The sequence below is a fragment of the Hemitrygon akajei genome, chromosome 29, assembly GCF_048418815.1.
Source record: "Hemitrygon akajei chromosome 29, sHemAka1.3, whole genome shotgun sequence".
Lineage (NCBI taxonomy): Eukaryota > Metazoa > Chordata > Chondrichthyes > Myliobatiformes > Dasyatidae > Hemitrygon > Hemitrygon akajei.
The window spans coordinates 3,084,366-3,105,938 of record NC_133152.1 but is presented as its reverse complement, the minus strand read 5'-3'; the positions used below and the strand labels follow the sequence as shown (position 1 = coordinate 3,105,938).

The 21,573-nt window shown below is 43.4% G+C and overlaps 1 protein-coding gene across 6 annotated transcripts in view; it reads right to left on the bottom strand.

Moving 5' to 3' along the window:
- Positions 1-21,573, bottom strand: part of hspg2 (heparan sulfate proteoglycan 2) — a 528,874-nt gene that overhangs the window by 322,724 nt on the left and 184,577 nt on the right. For all 6 annotated transcript variants that reach the window (XM_073031647.1, XM_073031648.1, XM_073031651.1 and 3 more), the window contains exon 7: positions 2,073-2,233. In XM_073031647.1, the coding sequence (XP_072887748.1) occupies positions 2,073-2,233 (161 nt within the window). The remainder of the gene's footprint in view (positions 1-2,072; positions 2,234-21,573) is intronic.

The following is a 21,573-nucleotide window of genomic DNA, read 5'->3' as shown; positions in this document are numbered from 1 at the left end:
CCGCAAGAAAATGAATCTCAGGGTTATCTATGGTGACATGAAAGTACTTTGATAATAAATTTACTTTGAACTTTGGTGAATCTAATTAAATATGTATATTCAAGACACAGTTAGATAGATTTATGGATAGTAGGGGAGCTAAGGGTTATTGGGAAAAGGCAGGTGGTGGACCTAGAACAGCCATGGTCTCAGATCCACCACCAGGATCTGAGTCTTGGTGGTGAATCCGAGTCCACAGGTGTTCTAGCAAACCAGGCTGGACAGGCCAGATGGCCGACTTATGCTCCTATTTCTTCTGTCCTTATAAATGTGATGGCTAATGAATTGAACATGGCTCAGCCAACTCTCAGCACTTGAGGCCGAATTCCACAAAATCTCTCAGCAATCCACACCACGAAATGTTCTTGTTGAACATCCTTCTGCTAATAATCTGGTTGAACTAGTCCAACACAGATTTCCTCTGTGGCATGTGAAATAGAAAATTTAGATTCTGTGTGAAAGTCACTTGTGACCATTCATTAAAGTGTTTTAAAAGGCATCGGGACTGATTCTTTGATAGAAAAGGCTTAGAGGTGTTCAGGCTTGACAAGAGCTAATGGAACTGACATCAATAGACATCATGAGTAGCATGAACAGCAAGACACATTTCTGCGTTATTTTATTTGATTGTTCCCTGCTGACTCAAATGAGGGCAGATCCTTCTGTTGCTCTTTTATACCCGCCACATTTCAGTTAAATTTCACTACTTTTGTCACTGGTGCAGAAACTTGCATTAAGAAACTTTAACTTGTCGAAATTAATTTGACATTACAAATCATTGAAGCTTATAGTGAAATATTTGGTTGACATCCAGGTCAATGGTTATCTCTGCAGGTGGAGGAATCATATGGCTTTACAATGTAGTGATGTAAGTCACTCTACGGGCTGACTCAGGCTCACACTGAAAGAGGGCTGCGGTTCAGAGAAGATAGTAAACCAAAGCTCTACTGGCCTATTTGTGTGGACACAAAGGATTCCCTGGCGCTATTCAAAGAGGAGCAGATGTCATGGGTAATAAAAACAATAGAACACTTATCTGGAGCATATCCCCTTGCTGCCTGTGAGAAAGATGACAGCCATGTGCTTGACTGCAATTGAACTTCAGTTACTGAAAAACACATTGACATCTCAGAGTATAAATTGATGTTCAATATAGTTATGTTTGATTCTCACTATTGGGTTGTTTAGGCACAGAACTACATTGTAAGAGTGTTTTGAATGAATGCTTCACTAGTCCATGCTGGAAGACCCAGTGATTCATCTATTACTGAAATGGAATAAGGCGTTGTATTCGTACAGCCACAACTGCTTTAATACACAACACTGGCACTGCATGAGAGAGGCATATTGATTTCACATGAAAAATATAAACCAGAGAATGTCAGCATCTCTGGAGAGAGAATCAGAGTAATTGTTGCAGGTTGATATCCTTTCACATTGGAGATACAACTGGATTTAAAATGAAGATAAAGGATATAGGCATGGCAGGTGGAACTGACAAATAGAAGGTCATTGCCACTGAAAGTGTCTCCTGTGCTATAATTTTAACAGTGGTTATATTTACTCTACAGCATCTGCTGATTCCATACTCATAGGCATCCTACTTTTATAAATGTGAAAAAGCATCAGTAGTTTTAAAGCTCAGAAATAGCCTCCTCTGCACTATACGTGAAGCAGCAGCTATGGCCACGAACACACTTCCCCGGTTGTAAAAGACTCTCAGCAACAGAAAGAGTGAAAAAACTCAGATCTCTGGACACAAGTGTGCTATTTTCAGTGCCAAGTTTTCAACACTACTGCTACTCTCTGGTTATAGTGCCAGAACCCTTCTCCTCTGCAGTTGATCGAGAGCCTGGATCCCTTGGTAGAGCTGTAGAAGCCTGATTGTTTGCTGTTGCTCTAGAACCCATCCAGGTGAGATCAGCACCAGTTGCTTTATTTGAACTGCCAATGCTTCATCCTAACAAAGTAACATCCTAGTGTTCAGTTTCTTGTCAGATTGTGTCAGTCATTCTATAAGACACTGTAGATACCTTCGCCAAGGTGCCGGAATGAGAAGCCGTCAAGTGAAGTTTCATAAGGGCCGATGGATCCACTTTTAACAGCCAGGAGCAGCCTATCTTTTATCTCCGCATCGTCGCTGTTGCCGTCAGATCCCACGTCCAACTCCACGATCACACTTTTGTTCATTTCTCTGTAAGATTAAACAGAAACAAGTCTGGGATGATATGCCACGTACAATACTGCAGAAGGAAGCCATTCATTCCACTGGGTCCATGCCGGCAATCACTCTCCCTTTCCCCTATTTCTCTGCAATCGATACTTTCTCACTTACATTAAAGGGGTCATTTATAGCACCCAACTGACCCAGCACAACTTTGGGAAATGGGAGGGTGCCGGAGCACTTGAAAAAGCCACACAGTCACGGTAAAAATGTTCGAACTCGACAGAAGTCAAGATTGGACATAGGTCCCATGGAGCTGTGCAGCAGCACCACTCACTGCTGCATCACTGTGCCTTCTCAATCTTGCAGCATGCAGCAATACTGCATTAAGCAACAAAATGATAATGAACTACTGCACCAATACTTTAAGGAGGACTGCAGGATTGCTGTTAACCGTTGCTATTTTACAGGACGATTTTGGATTAAGAATCTCTCAACCATCGTGATGCACCTGCCTACCACTGTTATCCATAATTGTTCACTTATGCAGCCTGATTGACAGCAGACTGCTTTTAATTCTCAACATGTTGCCAGTAGGAAGACATTTAACTAATTCAGCAAAATGCAACTTTAGTCAGTTTATAAAGACTTAGGCATTGGTACGGCCTTTCAACTATTTCATGAGATTACAGTGGCTTTTCACTGTAACACTAACCATGTGAATTAACTTTTATAGCACTGACAAATGAAAATCCACTGGTATCTGATTTTATACTTCTGGTCAAATTACCATTTTTGTACCAATTAGCAAGACACAAACGTCTTTTCGTGAGATAGTGCACTGTGCTTTTATCACCCTTAGTATTAAGTAGCTGCTAAAATTGTTCCCAACTGGCCTAGTTCAGCATTTATTATACCGTCTGGACTAGCCTATCAGAGAGAAATGCCTCATTCTTTTCAGAACCAAAAAAACCTGCAGAGACTGAAAATCTGAAATAAAGACATTAAATACTAGAAATACTCAGCAGGTCAGACAGTCAACGTGGAGAGAGAAAAAGAGTTAATATTATCAATTGCTGACCTTCCTGTTCCATTATCCTATTGAGTTCTGCCAATATTCTAAAACAGTCAACAGTCTTTCAAATTCCAATCCTCCTCAAGATTAAACCTTTGAAATCCTGAAACCATTATACGTGTGTTAATCTGCAACTACACAGGTCAATAATCATTTTTTCCAAAATGAATACACAGAACTGTACACTGTGTTCCAGATGAGAGCTCTCCAGAGCTTGGCTTAGCTGTATCAAAATCTATTCCACTTTCTATTCTAAGAGTGCATACAAAAAATAATTTCATGACTTGTTCAGTGTTTTGTGTTCCTGCACAAAAATCCTTAAACATTCAAGGTTTTGAAAAGAGTAACAGACATAATAAGTACTATAGTACTCATATCCATTATCAAGATGGAATATGGATGGGGCACATTCAGAACCATGTACTGTATTTGGGCTTTAATTCAGTTGAACACTGGGGTCACATAGAAGGATAATGTACTGAAAAACCAGATTCTGACTCATAGGACAAGGGCTTTGATTCAAACCTGATCTAACCAGCTTCAAAAATCTTAATAATGCAATGAAGGAGGTGGTAAAACATGCAAGAAACTTCCTCAGAAAAATGAGGTAAGTGGGGAGTATTCTCCCTCGAGAAGGAAATTAAAAGATTTCATGGAGCTCTTCAAAACATTCATATTCCAAATTTCATTCAAGTTTGGTCATTTGATCCATCAAGACTTTGGTAGCTCTCAGAGTACTCCCACAAAACCATTTCCCTTTGAAGACTTCAGACAGAATAAGCAAGGAATAAAAGAATAAAATTATTACTCCACCAGGAGGGTCAGGACAGTCAGAGGTGACGAGGGGAACATCTGTTATGCCATGATCTGGATTCCGCTGTTTGAAATAGTGCTGCAGGCAAATTAAATCATAATTTTCAAAGGGAAAATTGGATAAATGCTTAAAGAAGCAGCCAAGGAGTGGAATTCATTAGATTGTATTTTCAAAGAGCCAGTACCAAGTCAGTGGGGAAGTGAGCTAAATCCTCTCTAATTCCAAGATTTCCGAAAAACAAGAGAGGGAAAAATCAGCCCCACATGGTGGCAAGATGGTTACCAGATATCAACTGGCTAAACTGTAACATGGAGGGAATCAAAGAATTTGCTAACCTCATAAACAGAACAAATATTAAACATAAGTCCTTCGTAAAGTGGAAGCACATAATGAAATGTCAAGGCAGCCTGGACAACTTATTTTTTTTTCCCCTCAGAAAGGAAAAAGTAACGTAAAGATTTTTACTCCTCATGTATGTGAAGGATATAACAAATAAAGTCAATTTAATAGTGCCACACCAAAGGACATTGGTTATACAACACAACAGAAAGTGATCTAATAATAAATAACCCCAAAGCAGGATGCAATTTTTTTCCACAGTTCAGCAAGGACACAGGATATCAAAACAAAGAATTAAGAAAAAAGATCAAGTTTGCTGTTGCACAGTCAGGAAGCAGAAGGAGCCTGTTGCAATGTTGAGATAAGAGTTGCTGTGATTCAACTGAAAAGACGGGAGGACCAGGCTGGGACCAGCCGGTAGTGAGGTTAGCGATAATGGAAAACAAAGCAGGATAAGTAAACTTGGTTAGCAGAACTGGCGATAAGGCTGTGCAGAAGGTTGGAACTTTTTAGGCCTATTTTCAGGTGGAAAGGATCTAATAGGCTGCTTTTTAAGCGTACAGTGCAACTAGAGTTCAGGGCAATGACCAGCAGAGGTCTCTGGGCAGTGAGTATTCAGGACTGGTTTCCTCAGTTTGGTTGGTGTCCATCCATGGAAAACTGCCAAACCGTTTGGTCCTTGGAGATGGCTCCATTATAACATCAGCCTTTATCTTTTCGGCCAAATGTTGAGAAAACATCATTCAGATGGAATCAAGGGATTTGAGGTTTGGGAAGTGATTCACTGGTCCTAATTCTGAAGGGACTCACAACATTTAAAAAATCTGAGAGCAGAGGCTGAAATCTAAGCAACACAAAAAATGCTGGCGGTCCTGATGAAGGATCTCGGCCCAAAATATTGAATATACTCTTTTCCATAGACGCTACGTGAGTTCCTGCAGCAATTTATGTGTGTCATAAGGTAGCCATAAGAACTGGGGTCCAAAACAACGTTTTCTTAGCCCCTTCCTTCCAGAGAGTGATGACAAATGAATAGAGTACAAAGAAATCTAGATGTTCTTCTGCATGAAACAACAAAAAAAATAAAAGGAGCATTGGGGCCACCTGGACCATTGAAACCACTCTGCCATTCAGTAAGATTAAGGATGACCTGGCCGTGGACCCAGTCCTACCGACCTGCATTTTCCCCACAACCCTTCTTCATTGCCATACTATGCAAAAATCTGTATGACTGCATTTCAAATATACTTAATGAGGCAGAGAATTCGACAGATTCACTGTTGTCTGTGAAATGCAAGTCCTTCTCATCTCTGTCCTAAATCTACTCCCCGAAACCTTGAGACCTAGTTCTTGTTTTACTTATCAGTGGAAACAACTTCCCTGCCTCTATCTGATCTACCCCCTTTTGTAATTTTACATGTTTCTACAAGATCCTCCTCATCTTTCTGAATTCCAGTAAGTATAGTCTGAGGAGACTCAATCGCTCCTCTTAGGCTAACCCCCTCATCTCTGGAATCAAGCTGGTGAACCATATCTGCAACAACCCTAAAGCTAGTACAGTTGGCCCTCCTTATCCGCAAGGGATTGGTTCCGAGACCCCCCACGGATACCAAAAAACGCGGATGCTCAAGTCCCTTATTTAACCTGTCTCAGTGCAGTGGTCTTTAGGACCCAGTAGAACCCCGGACTTTATTTAATATGCATAGTGCGGTGAACATTAGGACCCAGCGATGCAGCTCTGAATCCGCAGTGCTTCTGTACAGGAAAATAATCATGATCACAATTGAAAATAAGGTGGAAGTAATAAAGCGATCGGAAAGAGGTGAAACGCCATTGGTCATTGGAAAAGTGTTAGGCTACAGTTGGTCAACAATCGGAACAATTTTAACGGAGCATGTGAAAGGGAACTGCCCCGATGAAAGCTACAATTATTACTAAGCAACGCAGTGGTTTAATTATTGAAATACCATAAGACAAAGGAGCCGAAGTCAGCCATTCGGCCCATCAAGTCTGCTCCGCCATTTCATCATGAGCTAATCCAATCTCCCCTTTAGTCCCATTCCCCCGCCTTCTCACCATAACCTTTGATGCCCTGACTACTCAGATACCTATCAATCTCTGCCTTAAATACACCCAATGACTTGGCCTCCACTGCCGCCCGTGGCAACAAATTCCACAGATTCACCACCTTCTGGCTAAAAAAATTTTTTGGCATCTCTGTTCTGAATGGGCGCCCTGCAATCCTCAAGTCATGTCCTCTCGTACTAGACTCGCCCACCATGGGAAACAACTTTGCCACACCCACTCTGTCCATGCCTTTCAACATTCAAAATGTTTCTATGAGGTCCTCCCTCATTCTTCTAAACTCCAAGGAGTACAGTCCAAGGGCGGTCAAACATTCCTCATATGTTGACCCTCTCATTCCCGGAATCATTCTAGTGAATCTTCTCTGAACCCTCTCCAATGTCAGCACATCCTTTCATAAATAAGGAGCCCAAAACTGCACACAGTATTCCAAGTGAGGTCTTACCAGTGCCTTATAGAGCCTCAACATCACATCCGTGTTCCGATACTCTATTCCTCTAGAAATGAATGCCAACATTGCATTCGCCTTCTTCACCACCGACTCAACCTGGAGGTTAACCTTAAGGGTATCCTGCACGAGGACTCCCAAGTCCTGTTGCATCTCAGAACTTTGAATTCTCTCCCCATTTAAATAATAGTCTGCCCGTTTATTTCTTCTACCAAAGTGCATGAACATACACTTTCCGACACTGTAATTCATTTGCCACTTCTTTGCCCATTCCCTCAATCTATACAAGTCTCTCTGCAGACTCTCTGTTTCCTCAGCACTACCGGCCCCTCCACCTATCTTTGTATCATCAGTAAACATAGCCACAAAGCCATCTATTCCATAATCCAAATCGTTGATATACAACATAAAAAGAAGCAGTCCCAACACGGACCCCTGTGGAACACCACGGGTAACTGGCAGCCAACTAGAATGGGATCCCTTTATTCCCACTCTCTGTTTCCTGCCAATCAGCCAACACTCTATCCACATATGTAACTTTCCCATAATGCCATGGGCTCTTATCTTGTTTAGCAGCCTCATGTGCGGCACCTTGTCAAAGGCCTTCTGAAAATCCAAATACACAACATCCACTGCATCTCCCTTGTCTAGCCTACTTGTAATTTCCTCAAAAAATTGCACTAGGTTTGTCAGGCAGGATTTTCCTCTAAGGAAACCATGCTGAGTTCTGCCTATCTTGTCATATGCCTCCAGATACTCCATAACCTCATCCTTGACAATCAACTCCAACAACTTCCCAACCACCGATGTCAAGCTAACAGGTCTATAATTTCCTTTTTGCTTCCTTGCCCCCTTCTTAAATAGCGGAGTGACATTTGCAATCTTCCAGTCCTCCGGAACCAGGCCAGAATCTATCGACTTTTGAAAGATCATTGCTAATGCCTCTGCAATCTCCACTGCTATTTCCTTCAGGACACGAGGGTGCATTCCATCTGGTCCAGGAGATTTATCTACCCATAGACTATTCAGCTTCCTGAGTACTTTCTATGTCGTAACTGTGACTGCGCATATTTCTCTTCCCTGACACCCTTGAATGTCCAATATATTGCTGATGTCTTCCTCAGTGAAGACTGATGCAAAATACTTGTTCAGTTCCTCCACCATCTCCTTATCTCCCATTACAATTTCTCTGGCATCATTTTCTATCGGTTCTATATCTACTCTCACCTGTCTTTTACTCTTTATATATTTGAAAAACCTTTTAGTATCCTCTTTGATATGATTTGCTAGCTTCCTTTCATAGTTCATCTTTTCCCTCTTAATGATCTTCTTAGTTTCCTTTTGTAAGCTTTTAAAAACATCTCAGTCCTCTGTCTTCCCACTAATTTTTGCTTCCTTGTATGCCCTCTGCTTTGCTTTTACTTTGGCTTTGACTTCTCTTGTCAGCCACGGTTGCATCCTTTTTCCATTCAAAAATTTCTCCTTCTTTGGAATATATCTGTCTTGCACCTTCCTCACTTCTCACATAAACTCCAGCCACTGCTGCTCTGCCATCCTTCCCGCTAGTGTCCCTTTCCAGTCAACCTTGGCCAGTTCCTCTCTCATGCCACTGCAATTTCCTTTACTCCACTGAAATACCGACACATCGGATTTCGGGTTCTCTTTCTCAAATTTCACAGTGAACTCAATCATGTTGTGATCACTGCCTCCTAAGGGTTCCTTCACTTCCATCTCTCTAATCACCTCTGGTTCATTACACAATACCCAATCCAGTAAAGCCTATCCCCTAGTGGGCTCACCAACAAGCTGTTCTAAAAAGCCATCTCGTAGACATTCTACGAATTCTCTCTCTTGAGATCCAGTGCCGACCTGATTTTCCCAATCCACTCGCATGTTAAAATCCACTACAATTATCATAACACTGCCCTTCTGGCAAGCCTTTTCTATTTCCTGTTGTAATTTGTAGACCACATCACTGCACCTGTTTGGAGGCCTGCAGATAACTGCCATCAGGGTCCGTTTACCCCTGCAATTTCTTAGCTCAACCCATAAAGATTCTGTACCTTCCGATCCTATGTCAACTCTCTCTAATGATTTAATATCATTTCTTACCATTAAAGCCACGCCACCCCCTTTACCTACCCGCCTATCCTTCCAATACCTTCACTACCTTAGATCTATTTCTGTTTTCCCTTTCCTCCGCTCCATCGTTCTGGTTCCCATCCCCCTGCCAAATTAGTTTAAACCATCCCTAACAGCTCTATTAAACCTTCCTGCCAGATATTGGTCCCCCTAGGATTCAAGTGTAACCCGTCCTTTTTGTACAGGTCACACCTGCCCCAAAAGAGGTCTCAATGATCTAGAAACTTGAATTCCTGCCCCCTGCTCTAATCCCTCAGTCACGCATTTATCCTCCACCTCATTCCATTCCTACTCTCACTGTCTTGTGGCACTGGCAGTAATCCCGAGATTACTACCTTTGTGGTCCTTCTTCTCAACTGCCTTCCTAACTCCCTGTAATCTCCTTTCAGGACATCTTCTCTTTTCCTACCTATGTCATTGGTACCTGTATGTACCACGACCTCTGGCTCCTCACCCTCCCGCTTCCGGATATCTTGGACGCAATCAGAATCATCCAGGACCCTGGCACCTGGGAGGCAAACTACCATCCAGGTCTCCTGATCACGTCCACAGAATCGCCCATCTGACCCCCCAACTATCGAGTCCCCTATTACTACTGCCTTCCTCTTCCTTTCCCTACCCTTCTGAGCCACAGGGCCAGACTCTGTGCCGGAGACATGGTCACTGTTGCTTCCCCCAGGTAGGCTGTCTCCCCCCCCCCCCCCCCCCAACAGTACTCAAACAGGAGTACTTATTGTCAAGGGGTAACAGCCACTGGGGTACTCTCTAGTACCTGACTCTTCCCCTTCCCCCTCCTAACCGTGACCCACTTGTCTGCCTCCCGTGGCCCCAGTGTGACCACCTGCCTGTAACTCCTATCAACTCCTCACTCTCCCCATCCCTAACACGGTCCCTGAGGAGCTGCAGCTCGGCACACCTGGCACAGATATGGATGTCCAGGAGGCTAAGAGACTCCAGGACTTCCAACATCCAACACCGAGAACAACAAGCTGCCCTCACAATCATACTTCTGTATGTTTTATATGCATATAAATATATATGCATATATAAATATATATATTATATATATAATATATATTTTATATGCATATCCATGAAAAATACCTATGTTTCTTAAGTGTTTTATATGCATAGAAAGGTAAAATATGTACTATATACTAAAAAAATACGTTTGACTAACTGAAGCTAAATAATACCCAATGTTCCGACTTCAAATCCGACTTAAAGACCGACTCAGAAATGGAATTCATTCATAACCCAGGGACTGCCTGTACTTTTAAGTCATTTCTAGATTACTTATAATACCTAATACAATGTAAATACTATTTAAATAGTTGTTATATTGTATTGTTTAGGGAATAATGACAAGAAAAAATAGTCTGTACGTGCTCAAACGACGAGTGCAGGAGAGAGAACTTCCGGGTTTTCCCGATCCGCGATTGGTTGAATCCGCGGATAAGGAGGGCTGACTGTATATCTTTTCCTCAAGTAAGGAGACCAGAACTGCATGCAGTACTCCAAATGTGCCCTCAGGTAGCCTGCATGGTTGCAGCATAACCTCCTTGCACTCAAATTCAAGTTAATAATAATAATAATAATCTAATCTTCCATTTCTCCTTCCAAAGTGGATGACCTTGCACTCACCAATAATATATTTCTTTTGCCAAACACTTGCCCATTCACTTAACCTATCTATATCTTCTTACAGGCTTTCAGCATCCTCTGCACAATTTGCTTTTCCAAGCAGTTCAGCGTTATTAGCAAAGCTAGATATACGCCCATCTTCCAAATTGTTAATGTGTCTTATGAACTGTTGTGGGTCCAGCATCTACCCATGTGGCACTCCATTTATCACTGATTACCAACCAAAAATACCCCTTCATCAGTCAGGGCACCAAAGGATATGGAGAAAAGGCAGGTGTTTGGGGTTGAATGGGATCCGGGATCAGCCATGATGGAATGGCGGAGCAGACTTTATGGGCTTAATGTCCTAATTCTGCTCCTATGTCTTATGTTCTAAAGACCAATTTATCCCAACTCTTTGCCTTCTATTGGTTAACCAATCACTCTATCCATGCTAATGCAAGCCAACTCCATACATGGTCACTGGTACACCACAAGGATTAATGCTTATCCCTCTGCACCAATCTCTCTACACCCTTGACTGTATGGCTAGGCACAATGCAAACACCAACTATAAATTCACCAGTGACACAACGATTGGTGTCAGAATCTCAGATGGTGACGAGGAGGCATACAAGAGTGAGATGGATCGGCTGGTTCAGTCCATGAGACTATAAGACATAGGAGCAGAATTAGACCATTTGGCCCATCGAGTCTGCCCTGTCATTTAATTGTGACTGATCCTTTTTTCCCCTCCTCAGCCCCACTCCCCGTAACCTTTGATGCCGTGTCCAATCAAGAACCTATCAAGCTCTGCCTTAAATACACCCGACAACCCGGCCTCCACAGCTGCCTAGGTTAATAAATTCCACAAATTCACCACCCTCTGGCTAAAGAAATTTCTCCACATCTGTTTTAAACGGAAGCTCCTCTAGCTTGAGTCTCTGCCCTCTTGTCCTAGACTCTCCCACGATGGAAAAACATCCTTTCCACAACTACTCTCTCTAGGCCTTTCAACATTCTAAAGGTTTCAATAATATCCCCCGTCATCCTTCTGAATTCCAGTGAGTACAGACCCAGAGCCATTAAATGTTCCTCGTATGATAACCCTTTCATTCCCAGAATCATCTTTATGAATCTCCTCCGAACCATCTCCAATATCAGCATACCTTTTCTTAGATAAGGAGCCCAAAACTGTTCACAATACTCAAGGTGAGGCCTCACCAGTGCCTTATAAAGCCTCAGTATCATATCCCTGCTCTTGCATTCTAAACCTCTTGAAATGAATGCTAACATTGCATTTGCCTTCCTCATAACTTCCTCTACCTGCAAGTTAACCTTTAGGGTTATCTGATCAAGGATTCCCAAGCCCTTTGCATCTCAGATTTTTGGATTTTCTCTCCATTTAGAAAATATGCACATTTATTTCTACTACCAAAGTGCATGACCATGCATTTTCCAACATTGTATTTCATTTACCACTTTCTTGCCCATTCAGCTAATCTGTCTAAGTCTTTCTGCAGCCTGCCTTTCCTCAACACTACCTGTTCCTCCACCAATTTTCATATCATCTTCAATCTTGGCAACAAAGTCATCGATTCCATCATCTAAATCATTGATATACAGCAAAAAAAAGTCAGACCTCAGTGGAACACCACTAGTCACTGGCAGCCAACCAGAAAAGGATCTTTTTATTCCCAGTCACTGCCTCCTACCAATCAGCCAATACTCTAAGCATGCCAGTAACTTTCCCGTTATGCCAAAGGCTCTTAACTTGGTAAGCAGCCTCACATTTGGCAACTTGTCAAAGGCCTTCTGAAAGTCCAAACATACAACATCTACTGCATCCCCTAGGTAAATATCCTACTTGTAATCTCCTCAAAGAATTCCAACAAATTTGTCAGGCAACATTTTTCCTTCAGGAAACCATGTTGACTTTGTCCTATCTTGTCCCGTGTCACCAAGTACTCCATAACCTCATCCTCAATATCTTCCCAACCACTGAGGTCAGGCTAACTGGTCTATAATTTCCTTTCTGCTGCCTTCCTCCTTTCTTAAAGAGTGGAGTGACATTTTCAGTTTTCAAGTCCTCTGGCACCATGCCAAAGTCCAAATGATTTTTGAAAGATCATTACTAATGCCTCCACAATCTCTACCACTACCTCTTTCAGAACCCTAGGGTGCAGTTCACCTAGTCTGGGTGGCTATGTACTCATAGGTCTTTCAGCTTTTTGAGCACCTTCTCCCATGTAACAGTAACGGCACTCCCTTCTCTTCCCTCACACCCATCAACATCTGGCAGACGGCTAGGGTCTTCCAAAGTGAAGGCTGATGCAATAACTCATTTAATTCATCTGCCATCTTCTTGGCCCCTGTTATTATTTCTCCAGCCTCATTTTCTAGTGGTCCTATATCTACACTCATCCCTCTTTTATTTTTTGTTACATACTTGAAAAAACTTTGATACTGTTTGCTAGCTTGCTTTCATATTTCATCTTTTCCCTCCTAATGATTCTTTTAGTTGCTCTCTGTAGAGTTTTAAAAGCTTCCTAATCCTCTACCTTCTCACAAATTTTTGCTTTGTTGTACGTCCTCTCTTTTGCTTTTACATTCACTTTGGTTTCCTTTGTTAGCCACATTTGTATAATTTTGCAATTTGAGCATTTCTTCATTTTTGGAATACATCAATCCTGCACCTTCATTTTTCCTAGAAACTCACACTACTGCTGCTCTGCTGTCATCCTTGCCAGCATCTCCTTCCAATTTACTTTGGCGAACTCCTCTCTCATACCACTGTAATTTCCTTTACTCCACTGAAATACTGCTACATCAGACTTTACTTTCTCCCTATCAAATCTCAAGTTGAACTTAATCATATTGTGATCACTGGGAGTCAATTTACAACAGAGGGTTCAGAGTTCAAAGTAAATTTATTATCAAAGTACATATATTGTATGTCACCATATACTGCCTTGAGATTCATTTTAGTAGTCATTCGTTAGATGAAAGAAATGCAACAGAATCAAGAAAACTACACTCACAACAAGTGATAAACACCAAAGTGCAAAAATGAAAAAAGTAAATAATTAGTACTTTAAATAGATTTGTCAAGTCCCTAAAGTAAGACATGCGATTGTGGAATCAGCTCAGTGTTGAGGTGATGGGAGTTAGCTTGATGGGTAGTAACTGTCCATGAATCCAGTGCTATGGAACCTAAGGCTCCTGTACTTGGTGACGGAAGCAGGGAGAACAGAGCATGGCCTATATGGTGGGAGTTTTTGAGGAAGGATGCTGCTTTCTTGTGGAAGTGGTCCTTCTAGATGTACTCAATGGTGGAAGGGTTTCCCTGTGATAGACTGGGCTGTGAGCTTTTCCATTTTTGGGCATTAGTGCTTCCACACCAGGCCATGATAGAACCAGTCAGGACACTGTGCATCTATAGAATTTTGTCAACGATGTACCTGTGCAAACTTCTAAATAAGTAGAGGCACTGAGGTGCCATCTTTGCAATAGCACTTATATGATGGTCCCAGGACTGATCCTCTGAAATGGTAACGCCAAGGAATTGAAAGTTACTTATCCTTCGCCACCTCTGTTCCCCTCATGAGGACTAGTTCATGGACCGCTGGTTTCCTTCTCTTGTAGTCAATAATCAGCCTTTTGAATTGGCTTTGGTTTTTCAATCTCCCTCCTTCTGCCAATTTGTCATCACCTTTGATTTGGCCAACGAAAGTGGTGTTTTCAGAAAATTTAAATATGGTACTGGAGCTGAAATTAACCTCACAATTATAAGTACAAAGCGAGTAGAGCAGGGGGCTAAGACGCAGCCTCGTGATGCTCCTGTACTGATGGTGATTGTGGAGGAGATGTTACCAGTCCAAGCAGGAATGATAGCAGAGCAGCAATGGCAAGAGAAAACTGAGTATACAGTTGCACAAGGTATTGAGACCTAGGTCTTGGAGCTTATTAATTAGTTTTGAGGAGTGATAACCTTGAATGCTGAGCTGTGGTCAATGAAGACCATCCTAATTCAATGAAGAGCATTCAGATATTCCTGGGCTGAGTGAAGAACCAACAAAATGGCAACTGCCGTTGACCATTTGTGATGGCCAGCAAATTGGAGTGGATCCAAGTCACTCCTTGGGCAGGTGTTGATGTATTTCGTGATCAACCTCTCAAAGCACTTCATCACAGGGGATGTAAGTGCTGCTGGATGATTATCACTGAGGCAGGTTACCAAGTTCTTCTGCCGGATACTAGGATGACTGAAGCAGTTGGGTACCTCAGACTTCCAAAGCTAGAGATTAAAGATATCAGTAAACACTCCAGCCTGATGATCATCACAGGTCTTCAGTACATGGCCACGCACACTATTTAGGCCAGAGGCTTTCCATAGGTTCACACTCTTTACGTCATCACCATGAACCATTCATTTGCACTAATCCTATATTTTGCTCTTCTCATAGTCTCGTCGACTCCCACCACAACATTACCACATACCTACACACCAGAGGCTACTTTGGCCAGTTAACCTACCAAGCCATCCATGTTTGGGACTTGAAAGGAAACCAGAGCACTCAGGGGAGACTGACGCTGTCAACGGAAGAACATGCAAACAGCACCAGAGTCAGGTCTGAACCTGTGCAAGGTAGCAACTCCATCAGCTGCACTACTGCTCCACCCTCTATTCTGTAGTTTGTAGGAGAATGAGCAGTGAGAAGTTTGACTCGGTGCTAGATTACCAGCTGAGGAGTGTCAGTGGCAGTCACTTAGAACTGAGAAAAACAGGGAATTTTTTTCTTTCAGAGGGTGGCAATTCACTGGAATGCTCTACCCCATTGAGCTACAGGGGTTAGATGACTAGGGGCCTTTAAAAGAGATAACATCACGAAGGAGCAGGGAATTGAGGGCTTTGTGGAGCAACCACATTCAAGGGGCAGAGGTCAGGGTGAGATCAACCATGAGCTTATTGAATGATGGGGCAGACTTGAGGACACGAGCGGCCTACTCCTGATCCTTTGCTCTAGAAAAAATTTAAGAGGAATATCTCTCTGTGACTTCTGTTAGTGTCATCTAACTTAGTACAAACTGGAGATCAAATCAGGGGCCTCCATCCTGTCAATCAGCTGGGTTAACCATCAGGGGACCTGCTGTATGAAGGGAGTGGGGTGCCGTGATCAGGAATTCAGTGTTGAAACACGCTCTGCAGCATGTTAAAAATTAATGCCGTATCTCAAATTTAGCAAGAAGCCAAAAAGAGACTCTGAATTTGCCAAGCTGACTAAATAATACATGGATCGTCACCAGACAAGAGTGGGAGTGGGCCATCATTGAAAGTAAAGTGTGAACTCCTCCTAAAGCGGTTTGTAGCTTCAGCATGATGAGTGTTGAATTTGGAATGCTGTGGGTCAGTGAGATACTTTCCAGCTTTCCTCTTCTACATGATTAGAGAAAAATATTTAAGATCGGCTGGGTTCCAGCTGCAGAAAGCTAGCATTCTCCACATCTCATTTCCAAGATCCTCAAGGGAATTTCAAACCTTGTTCACAGTTTTTATAATTCACATACATTGCCAGTCTTCACCTTTCCCATCACCCCTTCAGTGGACATCTGTGGCACCTGTAGTCAGTGCTGCTGTCTCACAGCTCCTGTAACCAGGCTCAGTCCTGATCCATTGTTGTTGGTGTACAAACAGGCCCTTCAGCCCACCACATCTCTGCTGACCACCAGGCCTATCTATATTAACGTTGTGTGCCTGTATTAATTCCATATCCTTCTTTGCCCAGCTTATTCAAGTATCTACCAGCTGCCTCTTGAAATGTTGTCGCTATTCCATCTCCACCACCTCCTCTGAAACTCATTCTACGTACCAACTACTCAATGTGAAAAATTACCGCTCAAGCCACATATAAACCTCCTAACTCTTAGTTTAAACCTAGTTTTATACAGAACAATCATAGGAAACAGACTCTGGATATCTACCCTATCTCTGCCTCTCAGAACATTAGACAGCTCAGTCAATACCCCTTATGCCTCCTATCATCCAATCTGCTCTGATAATTCAAGACTTCCAATCCAGCCAACATCGTTGGGAATATTTTCCTCACCCTCTCTAGCTTCGTCACATCAGTGTGGTCACCAGAAATGCAAAGCTCGATGTTCAGTTTCACTAACACCTTCAACAACTGTATCATGACATTCAACAACTCAGCTATTGAAGCCAAGCACCATATCCATATGGATATGGATAGGTAGATATGGATATGAAGTCTTCCTCACCAGCCTGTCTACCTGTACTCCATTTTCAGGGAACTATGTACTCGCAGTTCGACAACACTCTACAGGGCTGTGGCAATTGTCTGTGTGAAATTTGCACCTTTCTCTATGTCTGTCCTGGTCAGGTTTAACTTCACAAAATCTATCACTTTGAGTGGTAAATTTGATTTGTCATTATTGACAAACCTTCTCAGTGTCCGCTCTACCTTCAATGTTGGTGTTATCTGCAAACCTGCTAATCATGACACCTATACTCTGTTTCAAATCTTTAACATATATGATAAACTCCACATATGGATATGCCATTGCCCAGAGGCCTCCAATGTGAAAAACAACCCTCCACTGCCTCCTATCACCAAGGCAATTTAATTTCCAATTAGCTAGCTACTCTTGGTGCTGTACAACCTAACCTTCTGGACCAGACATCCATGTAGGGCATTAACAAAGACCTTGCAGGAGTCTATGTAGATAATATCTACTGCCCTGCTCCCATCAATCCTCTTGATAATCTCTTTAAAACACCCAGTCAAATTCATGAGATGCGATTTGCCACACACAAAGCCAGGATGACTGGCCCTAATCAGTACTTTCCAAATGTAAATAAATCCTGTCTCAAAATCTTTCACAATAACATTCCTGCCACTGATGAAAGACTCATCTGCCTGTGGTTGCCTGGCTGAGTTTGCATGTTCTCCGTGTGACTGTCTGGGTTTCCCACAACGCAGTCGCTTACTCCCACATCACCGTAAATTTCTCCCAGAATCAATCAAAAATGAAGAATTGATGAGTAAGTGCGAGTAAGAGAAGGTTGCGGGATACTGGGAAATAGGAGAGGGAAAAGGAACTGATGTGTTGCTTGGATGTCCGGCATCTGCAGATTCATGTTGATGATACAGCTCTTCAGCTGTGGATATGGGACCTGTGAGTGGAATAGCCTCCCTCTGTGTTGCTGTAGGTGTAAGATTTCACCTCAGTATGAAGGCAATGTGACCAGGATCATGATCAATAGTTCTGCACATCTTCCTTCCTCTATACATAGTAGTCACTTACATCTCATTGCACATAGTAACCAGTGATGTCCGTACAACAATATAACCTACATCACTTAGAACTGACCACTTTTAAATTCAGAGCCTGAAGCTTAGTTTCTACAGTCACTGAGAGCCTAAGGAAAATGTGGCAAGATGGGTGAATTGATCTGATCTTGGAAAGGGTTGGCGGTGATATAGATGGCCAAATGGCCTCTTTCAATGTGGAATGATTCTTAGACTGAACCAGCCTCTACCATCACCTCCACTGAAATGCCAAACCACAGGGCCAGTGAAATGTTATGCACTGAAATAGTTCTGCATGGAAGGAAGGGTGCTGGTAGCCAGTCAGGTAGATACGGTTATGAACGTGCAGGGTGCTGGTAGCCAGTCAGGTAGATACGGTTATGAACGTGCAGGGTGCTGGTAGCCAGTCAGGTAGATATGGATATGAACGTGCAGGGTGCTGGTAGCCAGTCAGGTAGATATGGATATGAACGTGCAGGGTGCTGGTAGCCAGTCAGGTAGATATGGATATGAACGTGCAGGGTGCTGGTAGCCAGTCAGGTAGATACGGTTATGAACGTGCAGGGTGCTGGTAGCCAGTCAGGTAGGTATGGATATGAACGTGCAGGGTGCTGGTAGCCAGTCAGGTAGATATGGAGATGAACGTGCAGGGTGCTGGTAGCCAGTCAGGTAGATATGGAGATGAACGTGCAGGGTGCTGGTAGCCAGTCAGGTAGATATGGAGATGAATGTGCAGGGTGCTGGTAGCCAGTCAGGTAGGTACAGATAGGAACGTGCAGGGTGCTGGTAGCCAGTCAGGTAGATATGGAGATGAACGTGCAGGGTGCTGGTAGCCAGTCAGGTAGATATGGAGATGAACGTGCAGGGTGCTGGTAGCCAGTCAGGTAGATATGGAGATGAACGTGCAGCGTGCTGGTAGCCAGTCAGGTAGATATGGAGATGAACGTGCAGCGTGCTGGTAGCCAGTCAGGTAGATACGGTTATGAACGTGCAGGGTGCTGGTAGCCAGTCAGGTAGATATGGTTATGAACGTGCAGGGTGCTGGTAGCCAGTCAGGTAGATATGGATATGAACGTGCAGGGTGCTGGTAGCCAGTCAGGTAGATATGGATATGAACGTGCAGGGTGCTGGTAGCCAGTCAGGTAGATATGGATATGAACGTGCAGGGTGCTGGTAGCCAGTCAGGTAGATATGGAGATGAACGTGCAGGGTGCTGGTAGCCAGTCAGGTAGGTACAGATAGGAACGTGCACAGGGCACTCCTGAGAGCAGCTCAGCAAGTGTTGTGTGTTAGTGTACTCTTTCAGTTGAGAAGTTAAATACCCGGGATAGAAGCCAAGCCCAGCCAGACAAAAACATGATTTATGGCTTTATCTTTTTGTGTTACGGGTTTTCAATGCACCGAAATCTAGGTAACTCCTGGGTCATTGTCTAAAGCATAATAAATTCTTCCTGTTTGGCAGGTTCACTCACTCACCAGGAGGATATGTCGACTGAGAGATGTGAAAAGTGCAAACAGAACATTGTATGTTAAACACCTCCAAGGCCAATTCACATTGTGGCCTCTGATGAAATAAACTTCATCTCAGCACATTGTCAAAAACTCCCCAGGGCAAGGGAGCTCACAGAAATCCATCAGCTAATGTCATTCTTCAGAAAATTAACAACCCAAACAAGAAAATGTGTTTTAAAATATAAACCTTCAGGGTAATTTGTGCTGTGTGAATTGTGAATGTCAGTAGAAATAATTGTGCAAGAAGCAGTAAAGGCATCTCGGAGAGAAGCCGTTCTTTTTTGAACTGATCGGGGAAAAGAGGCTAGACTGTGCAGGCACGTGACTTAGCCCGCCAAAGGTTTAAAAAGGAGAGGAATTTTTCAACGGTCTTCCAAATCGAAGCAAGAGGCGGAGAGGGAAGAAGTAAAGGTATCTCGGAGAGAAGCCTTTTTTTTAAACTGATCGGGGAAAAGAGGCTAGACTGCGCAGGTGCATGACGTAGCGCGCCAAAGGTTTAAAAAAAAGACCACCATATACAGCGGTCATCACCATAGCGGCCATCGTCGGAGTGGACTGAAGCAGAGTGGGACGGCTTTGGCTCAACAGGCTTCGGCAAGAATACGCAGAGGCGAGGTTTGAACGGGGCAAGCGCAAGAAAGTCGGCCCGTGAGACAGCGGGAGAATTTAAAAAGCGAGCAGAGGCTGAGGATGGGCTTCACTCCAAGTGAGGTAAGGCTGGGTAAGTTCCTTTAATTAATTTAATTACCTTAGGAGTAGGTAATGGAGGCAGCAGTTAGGGCAGTTGTTTGTAGTATGTGGGAAGTCAGGGCGAGCACAGCTGTCCCTGATGACTACACCTGCAAAAAGTGCATCCAGCTGCAGCTCCTGACAAACCGAGTTAGGGAACTGGAGCTGGAGCTAGATGAACTTCGGATCATTCAGGAGGTAGAGGCAGAAATTAACAGGAGTTACAGGGAGATAGTCAACCCTCAGAGTCAGGAGAGGGAAGGGGATTAGATAGAATGAGCAGAGCACCCCTGTGGCCGTTCCCATCAATAATAAGTACACCATTTTGGATACTGTTTGTGGGGACAACCTACCAGGGACAAGTTGCAGTGGTTGTGTCTCTGGCACCGAGTCTGGATCCTCAGCTCAGAAGGGAAAAGAGGAGAGCAGTAGTGATAGGGGATTCGATACTTAGGGGGACAGATAGGAGGTTCCGTGGAAGAGATCGAGAATCCCGGATGGTCTGTTGCTTCCCTGATGCCGGGGTCCATGATATCTCGGATAGAGTTCTCAGTATTTTCATGAGGGAGGGTCAGCAGGATGTCGTGGTCCATGTAGGGACCAATGACGTGGGTAGGAAGAGTGAGGAGGTCCTGAAAGGTGAGTTTAGGGAGTTAGGCACCAAGTTAAAGGACAGGACCTCCAGGGTAGCAATCTCAGGATTGCTACCAGTGCAACACACACGAAATGCTGGTGGAACGCAGCAGGCCAGGCAGCATCTATGGGGAGAAGCGCTTCATCAATCCTGACGAAGGGTCTCAGCCCAAAATGTCAACAGCGCTTCTCCCTATAGATGCTGCCTGGCCTGCTGTGTTCCACCAGCATTTTGTGTGTGTTGCTTGAATTTCCAGCATCTGCAGATTTCCTCGAGATTGCTACCAGTACCACGTGCAGGTGGGTTTAGAAATAGTAAGATAGCGCAGATCAACATGTGACTGAAGACATGATGCAGGAGGGAGGGCTTCAGATTTATAGATAATTAGGCAGTTTTCCAGGGAAGGTGGGACCTGTTCTGGCGGGACGGTTTACATCTGACCTGGAGGGGGACAAATATTCTTGCAGGTAGGTTTGCTAGGGAGTCTCCAGTGGATTTAAACTAGATACAAGTGGGGAGGGGAACCAGAGTGTAGGAACAGATGTATGGAAGAAGGAAGAAAAAGAAGATAGTAAAGTTGTTTGCACTGTTAGAGATAAACAGAGAGGAAGAGGTAGAGAATTTCTTAAATGCATTTA